General features: G+C 36.1%; 1 protein-coding gene across 4 annotated transcripts in view; it reads right to left on the bottom strand.

Moving 5' to 3' along the window:
- The window catches only part of zc3h18 (zinc finger CCCH-type containing 18), a 32,541-nt gene that overhangs the window by 15,308 nt on the left and 4,135 nt on the right, over positions 1 to 13,098 (bottom strand). For all 4 annotated transcript variants that reach the window (XM_042744180.1, XM_042744182.1, XM_042744183.1 and 1 more), the window contains exons 3-9: positions 12,475 to 12,559; positions 11,955 to 12,115; positions 11,770 to 11,865; positions 11,270 to 11,427; positions 10,823 to 10,852; positions 10,619 to 10,730; positions 10,061 to 10,347 (exon numbers count right to left, since the gene is read on the bottom strand). In XM_042744180.1, coding sequence (XP_042600114.1) covers positions 10,061 to 10,347; positions 10,619 to 10,730; positions 10,823 to 10,852; positions 11,270 to 11,427; positions 11,770 to 11,865; positions 11,955 to 12,115; positions 12,475 to 12,559 — 929 coding nt within the window. The remainder of the gene's footprint in view (positions 1 to 10,060; positions 10,348 to 10,618; positions 10,731 to 10,822; positions 10,853 to 11,269; positions 11,428 to 11,769; positions 11,866 to 11,954; positions 12,116 to 12,474; positions 12,560 to 13,098) is intronic.

The following is a 13,098-nucleotide window of genomic DNA, read 5'->3' as shown; positions in this document are numbered from 1 at the left end:
AAAAAGGTGGCAGAAGTGTTTAATAATCATTTTATAGATTCTACAAAAACTTCAATTAAGAATGTATTTGATTCAAAAAAATTAGCTCTACCTATAAATTTTAATGCTCCAACTTTGACTTTTTAAGAACTGACAAATACCAAAATACACATGATTATTACTTCTCTTAATAGTTCAAGGGCAAAAGATGTGCATGGAATGGATACAATATTTTAAAAACTTATAAAGAGGCACTTATTCCTCCAATTTTAAAAATTATAAATTGGTCTATGAATGAAGGAGTGTTTCAGAGTGCTTGGAAAACTGCAGTCATTACACCTGTGTTTAAATCGGGAGATAATATGTCAATTAGTAATTATAGACCCATTACTATTCTCCCCGCAGTTTCAAAAATTGCAATAAATATGTAAAATATTACATTTGAATATTACATTTGAATAACACATCATTTTCATTGCATCCGATGCAGGTTGGTTTTCAAAAGTACCATTCAACAGAAACCGCAAATTGCCTTCTTTTGGAAAAAATTAAAGCAAAATTAGATAAAGGTGGTGTGGTGGGAGCTTTTTTTCTGGATTTAAGGAAAGCATTTGACAGTAAATCATGAGATTTTAATTAAAAAGTTGTTAAAATATACTTTCTCAACAAGAGTAATTAAATGGATAAAATCATATTTAACGGATAGACAACTGTGTGTTTGAGTAGACAAAATCTCACAATCACTTATTAATTCAGTTGGTGTACCTCAAGGATCAATATTAGATCCTCTGTTATTCAGTTTATAAATTAATGATTTGCCTGATGTTTGTGCACCTGCTGTAAATTGCCAGATGTATGCTGATGATACAATTACATACCTGCATGCTAAACCTAAAAAACAAGCGGAAGATGAATTATCAGCAGAAATGGTTAAGATTACAAATTGGTTAAAAAATTGGTGTTTACATCTTAATGTTAGCAAAACTGTATGTATGTTTTTTTCAAAGTCTGCAAATAGAGATCCCGATCCAGATGTCACAGTTGCAGGTAAAAGGATATCAGTAGTTCAAGAGTATAAATATCTAGGTATAATACTTGATTCACAACTTACATTTAAAAAACAAGTTAAAAAGGTTGGGAATAAAATTAAAATTATAAAGTTATACGCTAATGCTATGATTTTTTTCATATGAATTACTGTCTCACCAGTTGGACACAGACAGGTGGGACTATTTTGCAATAAATAGAAAGACTGTACAAGAAGGCTTTGAAAATATTGGATAAAAGGTCTAACTCATATCACCATTGTAAAATTTTAACTAAATATGGGTTTTTAAGTTGGGAAAACATGATTAAATTTGCAGATATTTTACTTGTTTAAAATTTTGCATGGTTTGGCTCTGCTTCCACTTAATAAATTTATCAGGAAAAATTCTAATTCTTTTACTAGAGCCACTACTAGAGGGGACTGTATAATACCACATAGAAGAAGTGCTTTTGGGCAATCAGTATTTTCTTATAGAGCAGTACATACATCGAATACTATACCCATAGGATTAAGAAATATCACATCTCTTGCTCATTTTTCTAAATCGGTAAAAGGGTGGTTATTGGATAATCAAATATGTTTTTTTGTTTTTTTATTTATTGTATTTTGGTTTTTGTTATGTGTTTGTTTTTGCTTTGTGTACTTGTGGATTATGGTTCTTACCATCAACCTGCCAGGGACTGCAGATGAAAATTAGCCTGAATGGCTAAATCTGGCACATTTACATAGTAAGACTTGTTTACTTTATGTTAATTAATGTGTATTGCCCTTTAAAAAAAACAGAATAAGAAAAAAACAAAAACAAAAAAAAAAAAAAAAAACCAGAATAATTCATTCATTTATTCATATAAATCTGTAAGCTATAAAAATGACTGCAAGATTGACATTCATTCCAGGAAAGTATGCAGATGCAGAGACATTTGTGATAACAAAAGGAAAAATGCTTGTTTTTCATGTGTCTTAAAATATTTTAAAAATCTATCCGGAAAAAAGTGTATCGCTTCATGCTTGCAGAAAAATTCAACCATCTGTAATCATGGCATCTGATCTCTGCAGAGAATATCGGAAAACTAGTTGAGACAGTTTAAGACTGAAGATAAGACTGAAGTCATTACATTTTTTTCCTTTTCACAGGAAGTGGCATGCTCTGAAATGGGGTGTAACTCAACTCCTGGAAGACATTCAGCTGATGATGTAACTTTACGTCACACCTCCATGAGCAGGTTATAAAGGTATGCTGTACTAAAATCAGACAGACAGGAAGAAAGACTTAAGGAAAAACAGGCTGTAACAAAGCAGCTCGGAAGATCACGCAATCTTAGTGAAATATGACAAATTAAAATAGTAATTTGCTATTTTAAAACATTTTACAAAGAAATGTATTCCTGTGTTGGAAAACCTTAATTTTCAGGAGGCATTACTCCAGTTTTCAGTGCCACATTATCCTTCATAAATTAATTAGCTATATTTTACAAGGAAACATTTTTTGCCACAGATAAATAGTATTAAGAAGAGAACATATATTAAGAAGGTAAACAGACTATTTTGTAATATGAACAATGCAAGTAAACAAGAAAAGGACTTCCATCCACAAGTACATTTTAACAGTGAACTAACTGCATAAACACGTTCAGCTATATTGACAAATCCTTTCTGACATGACTCTTGTTTACGAAGAACAAACCGGAATCAAAATACGTGTCATTTCATCATTTCATCCTTTCTCTGAATGTATCACCTTTGTGACGTACAATGATGAAACCTACAACGCCAACATGAAAACTGACGTTAAAGCACAATTCCAGTATTTCAAGAGCCACCCGTCATAAACAGACAAACAATTAACAGGGTTCTACCTATAACCTGTTTTGCGGCATACTGAACTATTGTGCTACAATGCGCTATAAACAGGACAAAAAAAAGTTTGTTTTGATTTTTCCCCTCCCATTAATTTTATTCTTGGCTTGGCATAGTTCCAGTTCTGCGTCTAAACATCTAAGTACACAAAACGTGACAATCAAAGTCAGCGTACAGTACACAGTGGTAAAAACCACAGAATAACTGCTAGGACAGCAAAGACACGTAGGGCACGACATCTAACAGTTCAACTAATGTCCCAAAATGCCCTGACATTATAGTGAAGTCTGGAATACCACAGGCAGCTGAATAATACAAATTAAGGAGAAACAGAACAAAAGATCAATACATAACAATGAAGGGGGCGACACAGAGGAATATACCAGACACAGACACAATGGAAAAGAGAACCAGGATTAATTCCTCTTCTGGCCTCTCCACATCTTTGGACAATCCTGATTCCATAAAGATACATTTACATTTAAAAAAAAAACCTTCACAAAATGCATACTTCAAAATAACCCTAATCATAAATTATGACTTATATTAGCTATGAATCTCCGATAATATGTCCATTATATGCAATGAACCGTCTGCAATAATGAACACGATATGGCACAAAAACTTAAAAAAATTAAACATAATAAATATACACAATACACACACATATATTATGTAAACAAAAACTTTTATTTATTTATTCTATATATATATATATATATATATATATATATATATATATATATATATATATATATATATATATATATATATATATATCTCACTCTTGGTGTGTGTGTGCGCGCAAGTGATGTGTGCATCAATTAAAGCAGTGCATTAATATGGAACGGTGATTAAACTGTTTTAATGCATACCTGCCAGCCAATCAGAATCCAGTATTCATACAGAAAAAATGATTACAATTATTAAGGGAAAAAAGCTGTCCAAACCTGCCTGGGCCTACGTGAAAAAGTAATTGCCCCCTAAATCTAATAACTGGTTGTGCCACCCTTTGCAGCAATCAAGCGTTTGCGATAACTGGCAATGAGTCTTTCACATCGCTGTGGATGAATTTTGGCCCACTTTTCTCTGCAGAATTGTTTTAATACAGCCACACTGGAGGGTTTTCAAGCATGAATGGACTGTTTAAGGTCATGCCACAGCATCTCAATTAGGATTGTGCTGATAGACTATGCCATCATCCATCGCCGATGGCTGATAGACATCACGATGTTGTGCCGGCATCGTGATCCCACCCCTTTTTGAATGCACGATCGCTTTTGAGTTTCACTATCACTTGAGATTTGTGATCGCACGTACTCCATTTTTACTATGTAGCAGCAGTACTTACCACACATTTTACAAGATTATATATGTTTGTCAGTGGTACTGAGGATCTGCAGATCATTCGCCATTGTCCTCAGTCATCTCTCCTTACAATGTGTCTACACCAGACGCGACAGTTGTCGTGTGGTGCCACACCGCATCAGCTAAATCCTGTCTAGATTGGACACGACAAAGCGACCGTTGACAATCATTTGAAATGTGTTAGCACGTCATAAATAGAACACAGCAGCAGTTTACTGTCAGGGATTTGTGGTGTCACACCGTGCCACACCGCATTCAGTGTAGACAGCATCACTGATTATTGTGAGTTCTATTGACTGATCTATATATAATGAATCTCTATTACAGATCAGTGGTTCTATAGTATTGTCGTGTCACGCCGCACAGCTCGCATCCAGTGTTGACACGGTGTTAGGATTCGTTAGTTGTTTTCCCTTATAAGGATTCACGCTTCGGGCCGAACATTCTCCTTCAGGTTTTTCTGATAGAGTGCCGAATTCATGGCTCCATCAATTATGGCAAGTCGTCCAGGTCCTGAAGCCCAGACCATCACACTACCACCACCACCATGTTTGACTGTTGGTATGATTTTTTTTTATTTTTTAAGAAACCCTAAGTTGGTTTTACGCCAGATGTAACCGCACACACACCTTCCAAAAAGTTCAACTTTTGTCTCATCAGTCCACAGAATATTTGCCCAAAAGAGTGGCAAGTGAAGTTTAACTCCGCTTTCTAAAATAATGGTTAATCACAGTTCTTTCATTATTTAACAGGAGAGGGCAATTTATTTTTCACGTAGGGCCAGGTATGTTTGGACAGCTTTTTTCCCCTAAATATATGAATTCATCATTTAAAAACTGCATTTTGTATTTCGAATTAGATTTTAGAATTTATAGTCCCTTTAGGGAAATTCTTCACAGCATCATTCCCTTCCACATACAGTGTCACTATGACACAACAACATGTCATAAGTATTACATATCTAGATCAAAAACTACATTAGCAAAGTCTGCCCAATATCAATGTCCGTATCCTGGCCTATTCAGCGAGGCCTTTTATTCAAGGTCTCTGTGACAGCAGGAATCAAGCTTTTCCTGAAGCGAGCCCTTCTGCACCTTGGTCTCCTATATCTGCGTCCTGAAGGGCAGTAAGGTGAGGTACCAATTTAATGGGTGTGTAATGTCCTGCTCAATTGAGGTCATCATACGTATGATGGCCCTATTAAGTCTGTCAAATTTGACTGGTCTGCATTATCTTTGTGTAATATTAAAATTGGTTTGATGATCTGAATCTTTTATGTGCGATAAATGTTAATAATAAGTTATTGCGAAAAACATTTACTTCTATTGTGAACTGAGGGTTTGCTCATATTGGCCCCCCTTAGTATCAGTTCAAGTGTAGTATCAGTCAGATGCAGTATTTAGGTACAGTTTCAGCCAGTGGCAAAGTTATGAAATGCCGTTGCAATTCCATTATTGCCATTTCAAATGTCAATTTCCTTGAATCAGACTGGATCTTAAACATCTAAGCACTGAGTAGCGATGACCAACCATTCAGGTAAAGCCTGAAACTGTGATAACACGTCACAGGGAGTTGTTTGCGAACAAACAGCATCGATCTAAGCTCACACATTTGTGTTCACCACGCCTGGGAAATGGTTCATGTCGTGCTTCAATGATTTCCTTCCTTCATTCCTTTGCCAAGTCGAAAAATTTCCTTGTTTCATGATCACGTGACTGCTACTATAATCAAATGTTCTGAATCATTTCCGTCAGCTTGTTACAATAGGTATCACAAGAATCAAACTTTCACCTGTGATGCAGGTAATGGAAAGCTAATGTTGCAACTCCTAATTAATCATGAAACATTTTCTAGTTGCAGAGGTTTTATTTCCAAACTGCATTGACAGGTTTCCGGAGGATATTACATGAAAAAAATCCTACCTTGAAACATTGACAATGTATGATGCATGTTGCACAATTACACATAAAATTAATATAAAAATGTACATAACATGTACATAATGTATACAATTATTGAACAAAAATGTTAAATGCATTAATTTCTATACATGTAGTAATAGTCACTACACAAAAATATTAAGCAGCGTAAATATTTTCAACATTGAAGATTGTAAGAAATGTTTCTTGAGCACTAAATCAGCATATTAGAATGATTTCTGGATCATGTGACACTGAAGACTGGAGTAATGGCTACTGAAAATTCAGCTTTCCTTCCACAGGAATAAATGACATTTTAAAATGGAAAACTTATTTTAAATGATAATATACAAAACACATTTTTACCTTCATTTTTTCATTATTCCAAACTTTTGACCGGCAGCAAGCATAAGAGAGGTCACACACCAGATACAATACACATTCACACCACAATACACAACCTTCTAGCCTAAGGTGAAGTTATTATGTCAACCATCTACATTGCGAGTAAATCACTCGCATATATCCGACTAAATCTTCACTCTGGCCAACTAAATGATGTCTTATATTAGCCAATGGCTAATAAATTCTCAGATTTTACTCGCCAGAGAGTGAGTTTGAGGCTAAGTATAAGTTTAGCACAGATATTTCCACTCGCCGAACACTCTGACTGAGCGCTTCACTCTCCATCAAGCGATCTGTGCTGTTTTTCAGTTCATCTGAATGGATGTGCAACGCACCTGTATTTGATGTACCTTAAACTCTAGTGTGAAGGCACACAACTCGGCATCGCTTTGTTTCACACACACGCAGAGAGAGAGAAAGAATTGACACGCTGCATGTAAACGATATTCTTTGATGTATTTTCCTGTCAAAATAACAGCGTTCCCTTGGAATTCTTCAGCTTTTAAGAACTGCCGAGTTATCCGGTAGTGGACGGAGCTAAGGCGCAAACAGCAATCTCATTGGCTGGCGCTCACCTATTATCGTCCCTGTTTTGATTTCAGCAAATTAGTTCAAGCAAACGCACAAAACCTGATTAATATTCATGAATCCAGCAGCTCATTAATCCTTAGTGCGTTTTATAGTTCTTATTAGTAGAATTTGTATCATTATTATCTTACCAGTATTTGTAATTTTTTAACCCAATTTTTTATTTATTTATTTTATTTACAGAAACACCGAATGACCAAAAAAGCACCACCACCAGTCCAGTAATGTTCATTATGTACACATTAACAACAATTTGGAACCAATATAACGTAATTTAAAGGGGTCATATGATGCGATTTCAAGTTTTCCTTTCTCTTTGGAGTGTTACAAGCTGTTCATGAATAGATAAGATCCCGAAAATTGCAAAGACTAAAGTCTCAAACCCAAAGAGATATTCTTAATAAAAGTTTAGACTCGTCCACTCCCTCCTAATACGCCTTGTTTAAACACACCCCCACATGTCTACATCACGATGTGGGAAGATTTGCATAACGCCACCCAAATGTTCACGCAAAGAAAGGCGGCGTAACTTTGATTCTCGGTGTTGCCGTCGGCGCAATGTCGTGGAGACGCTGTTTCGTTGTGAAAGTGAAACTAATTTGTTTGGCCTTCCAAAAGAGGACACAACTAGAAATAAGTGGTTAAGTTGTATTTACAACACTGTTCCAGAACAGTTACATCCAAATATTCAGATGTGTGGAGCACATTTTACATTTTTGAGATGCAACGCACTAATGTTCTTTTTAGCAACATCATATGACCCCTTTAACATAAAATTTAATTGAATGTGAGTGGTGCTAAGGTAGTATTATTGCCCTTAAGCAGACAGGCCCCAAATAACAATGCTGTATTGAGTATCCAGCACTGTCAATGAACACAAAGCACTTTACTAACCACATCAGAAGTGCTCAGAGGAACTGAAACTGTTTATATATCGGTCACAAGGGTAAAAAGCATGATCGTGCATTTTTACATGTTCTAAGCTAATCTAACTGTTCACACGAAATTGGTTATATGACATGAAGTTTAGAAATTTGCCCCAAAATTAGACGCAACAGTTCTTTGAAGCCAAACAAATCACGTAGGCGTGAATCTCTCCCCTACACTGCCCGGTAAATGACTCCGTGCAAACTGTCACTGTCTCCTTATGTGGAATTATGAGAACACAAATCATTTACTCAATACAAATGAGCTGGAAATTTGTCCATTTTGTGTGGGATTTTGGCTTAATTAATGAAATGCGAATCTCTTTTTTTATCTAGGAAAAATGAGAGTTGACAATGACATAGTGAGTCAAAAGCACAGCACTGGTATGGCCATGAGATGCAATCCTCCTGGAAATTTCCCATAAAGTGACCATAATCAAATATTCAATCTTACTAGTCTTTGGCTGTGGAAGTGAATACAGCAATGAAGAAATTACTGTTAAGGGGAATAATACCAACAGGAGAAAAGACTACTGTGATAATGTCAGGAAAGACCAAAATGCTGTAAGATTCAAAATGAGAGATAAATTTGCAACTTGAAGTGTGCTTACGCAAGTCACCCTGCAGTGCTTTCCACAAAGAATAAGTGTGAATTTGTGTCATAGATGCGTTTTCAATTCATTTAATGTTCACTGACAGTTTAAATGTAACATACCAATATACAGCTAAAACAGACACAGCAACTATAATGAAAAACCTTGTGCAACTGTACTCCCTTTGAATGGGTGAAAACAACAAAAATATTAAAAGTATTATTTTTCTACATTTTATCCATTGTTTATTTAGTTAGTTTTACTTTAGAAAAGATATATAGCTACAATTTCTACGTCTCCTCAACCTCACAATTTGATGTCAACTAGAATTGAATTTTGTCACCTGTATAGTAAACGCATAACATTCTTTGTATGCAGAGGCTGCACACGTGCATTAACTTGGTTTTGCACTAATCAGTTGTTTCACAAGATGGCAAAAACTGTCCCGGGCAAATGTTTCACAGCCAAAAACAAAACTAAAGAGATGGTACAACAACAACAAAAAAACTGCAGCAACAACAGACGGCCACATTGATAAGCACTTGTGTGAGAGGGTAATGTCAATTTTAGTGTTAAAACAAATTTAGTTTGTCGGCTTTAACTTTCGGGAAAAGATGGTACACTTACATAAAATGGGCTTTATAAGCTAATTACTTGATGCACCTTTATTTTCTAATTGGATGCTATAGAGCAGCATAACTTTAAGGTGAACTGTAAAAGGTACACGTGCAAGAAGCACCGAAAATAATTTGTAAATGATCTGGTTAGAATAACTTCCAATGGCAAATGAAAAATGCAAATGCGCCATCACACTTAAAAAACTAGAGCCACTTGCGATAACATTGTGTGAGAGGGTTAGCAGCAAATTTAGTTTAAAAGTGTACAAATTATTCTGAATTCTATCTTGCGTTCACTTACACCTAAAATGGGCTATACTTCAAAAGCTAAGTATACTTGGGCCTTTATTCTGAATTGGATGCTATCACAATAATAGAGCAGCATGCAAACAAAGGGGAATTTAAATCACTTTAAAAAGCAGCAGTCTCTGTAAATGACTGCACAGACAACACCAAAATAATTAGTGGAAATGCATGTAGATTTTGTGGTGAGAATTTCCATCCCAAATTAAAAACCAACTGAAATTGAACTTTACAAACAGCACACACTTCAAGCCCATTCATTGCAGTAGACTTCAAATAAATATGTCTTTACAGACTAAAAACCTGAACACCCCCAAAACTGCGTAGCAGCTGGGCATTCAAATTGGAACTGCCATATTTCACCAGATTTTAATGTGCAATATATATCACAGTCTGTGACCTCTTAGCATCCCATCTAAGACTGAGACTAGTGTTAAGCAGGAAGCTTTAAACTCACCTGGGTGGCATGTTCGTGGGTGAACGTGGTTTGAGTGGCTTCTCCTTCTCATCCTTCTTCTCCCGTGGCTCTCTGGGAGGCCGCTCTCTAGGCCTTCCCTCCTTTTCGTCCTGTTTCAGACGATCCCTCTCCCATTCCTCCTTCCTGCGCCGACTCTCCTTCTCCCGTTCCCGCTCTCTCTCCCTTTCTCGCTCTCTCTGTCTGCGCTCCCGCTCACGGTGGTCTCTCTCACGCTCCCGTTCCCTCTCGCGGTGGCGTTCGCGTGGATCTCGTTCCCGCTCTCGGTCCTGATGCAAACAAAAAAACAAGTCTCAATTGTTCAGCAGTACATGTACTTGTACATGTCTCAAATGCAGCAACTATTTTTGTCTAATAAACATATTTTGGTAATTCCGGTTATATGATTTGGCCTACACATCATGTGCATGCACACTGTAAACATTTAAAAGACCAAATATCAGTAACTTTGCGCTTAAGCTTCATACTAAAAGCTGTTTGGAACATATAACACTTAACAAAACAGTAAAACAGATGTATACTATATCAGTATGTACTCACAGGATAGTATGGCAGTGGGGTCTCAGTGTACTGCACTCGGAAATTCTCATACTGGCCTCCTCGCCAAAAAGCTTCCATCTCATAATCATAGTATGGGTCGCCATAAGGATCACTACAGTTGGGAAGAATAATAAACTGTGGTTTAGATGTGAGAGCACAAGTTTATGTGTGAATTTTGGGGGGCAATTGATTTACGATACTCACCCATAACTTGGATCTCTGAACTCAATATCACTGCAATACAGAAAGAGAAAAAAAAACATTACAGGATGGGTCAGAGCTTATGTCCATCTTTTTTAATCAACAAGAATAATTTAGCTTAAAATTTACATGAATTAATAACAATGTATATTTTGGGTGCTGCAATGGGTCAAGGTTTTGTGCATTTTTTCTTCACCATTTCAAAACCTTTTTGCAATTTTAAAATGGTCCTGCAGTGTGACAATTACATTTATTTCCCAGAACAAGGGAGCTAATATGCATAAGAATTATCAAGATGCTTTTAACAACAGTTTTAGATAGATGACAATTACCTTTAAGTATTTAAACTGCCCACAACCACATTTGAACTTCATGAACCAGCAGAAACAATGGTAACAAATGGAAGAGATCACTCTCTGATTAAGTTCTTGATAAGTCATTGTTCCGTACCCAGCATCTCTGATTTCTCTGGTGATACGATAGCCGCGTTCCCTGAAGAAGTCATTTTCTTTGTCAAAGTCACGGTCATCTTCACCTATGGTTACGGTGAAACGTTTTTCTTCAAAGTCTGGTTCCTGCTCTTTACGGATGGTGGCTTTCTTCAACACCTAAGTGAACATTTTTTGAGTTGGAACAAGTTGGAGCAAGGCATTCAGTTATTCAATTTAACCAGCAAACTTTCCTGTCTAACAAATTCTTACTGAAGTAAAGAAAGCATCCTATTTAGCACAGCATGAGTATCAAAATACATTTAACATTTTGTCAGTTACAAAGGTTTTTTTTTTTTTGTTATCACAAAACCACTGCAGAACACACTACAGACTCATTTGAATGGACGAGTTCCCCCTCAAAAATCCCATAGACAGTTTAACAATACCTAGAAATGGAACTTTTTAAATTGTTCACTCAAAAACTATTTTAAAACTGGTATAGTGGTAATATAACCGTACCTCTTTGGCATGTCTAAGGCCTCTTTCCCAGGCGCTCTCCACCGGAGGATCTAGAGGAGGCGGAGGAGGAGGCAACTCTTCTACAGCAGGGGCTCCCTGGAAGAAAACAAGATTCAAATGTTGAACTGAAATTTGAATTTAATTTAAAACACAATAGTAGAAAATTAATCAAAGAGGATGTATACCCAGGGGTTAGCGGGCATGAGGGGGTGAGGTCCACCTCCTGCTCCTCCAGGAGGTGCTCCGTTAGGAGAGAAGGGATCTGGCTTGGAGATGAGGGAGTAGTTGCCTTTATCATTGACTCCTGGATGGATGAACCTACAGATCATGCCCCAGGTGCAATTACCTGCAAGAGACCAGACAGAAACCAATGCGATATTTAAATATATATTGATCGTTTAAATTTTTTTTAAATAATGACATAACACCAACATCAAAACAATCCACTGCTTTTAGAATATGTGCTCTAAAGACAAATGTGCTCATAGAAAAGATACTGCATTCAATTGCTCCCCCTAGTGTTGTAATTTAGGCACACGCTGAACAACAAACGAAATGTGAGGTTTATCAAACTTCAAAGCATGTTATCATCAAGGGAAATTGTTAGATTATCACTCTGAGCTACGTAAACACTCAATTTGATATGTAGAAAAGCTGTATCAGCAGATTTCAAGTATTCAGGAAAGCACATGAATGAAGAACTACCTTTCATAAAAAACCTGCAGATGGGTCGGGGTCTGATCTTCCTGTCCATGGGGTCCTTCACCTCCCCCTCCTCAAGATCATCATCCTAAAAAATAAACAGGAAAAACTCACTACAGCACCTAATAATGACTGTTAATGTAAGTTTTTTGTTTTATTCTAAACCAAAGGTATGTGTTTTACTGTGTAAAAGTTTGGGGTCAGTAAGATTTTTTTAATACTTTACTCTGCAAGGATACATTAAATTGACTTAGTAAGTGAAAGTAAAGACTTCTACATTGTTTAAACATTTGTTTCAAATAAATGTTGACAATTTGAACATTCTATTCATCAAACAATCTTGAAAAAAAAAGTATCATGGTTTCCACAAAAATATAAAGCAGCCCAACTGTTTTCAACATGGTTAATAAGAAAACTCTATTTGAGCAGCAAATCATCATACTTAAATAATTTCTGAAGGATTGTGTGATGTTGAAAATTAAAATTACACTTCAAAATTAAATATTTGTAATATTATTTCACAATATTACTGTAATTGCGGTCTTGGTGAGAATAAAATACTTTAAGAACATTTAAAAATCTTGCTGACACCAAACTTTTGAATGGTAGTGTAACTACATATTTTAT

Source organism: Cyprinus carpio, chromosome B18, assembly GCF_018340385.1.
Source record: "Cyprinus carpio isolate SPL01 chromosome B18, ASM1834038v1, whole genome shotgun sequence".
NCBI classification, from domain to species: domain Eukaryota; kingdom Metazoa; phylum Chordata; class Actinopteri; order Cypriniformes; family Cyprinidae; genus Cyprinus; species Cyprinus carpio.
The sequence above is the reverse complement of the archived record's forward strand: the minus strand, read 5'-3'. Positions and strand labels throughout refer to the sequence as shown.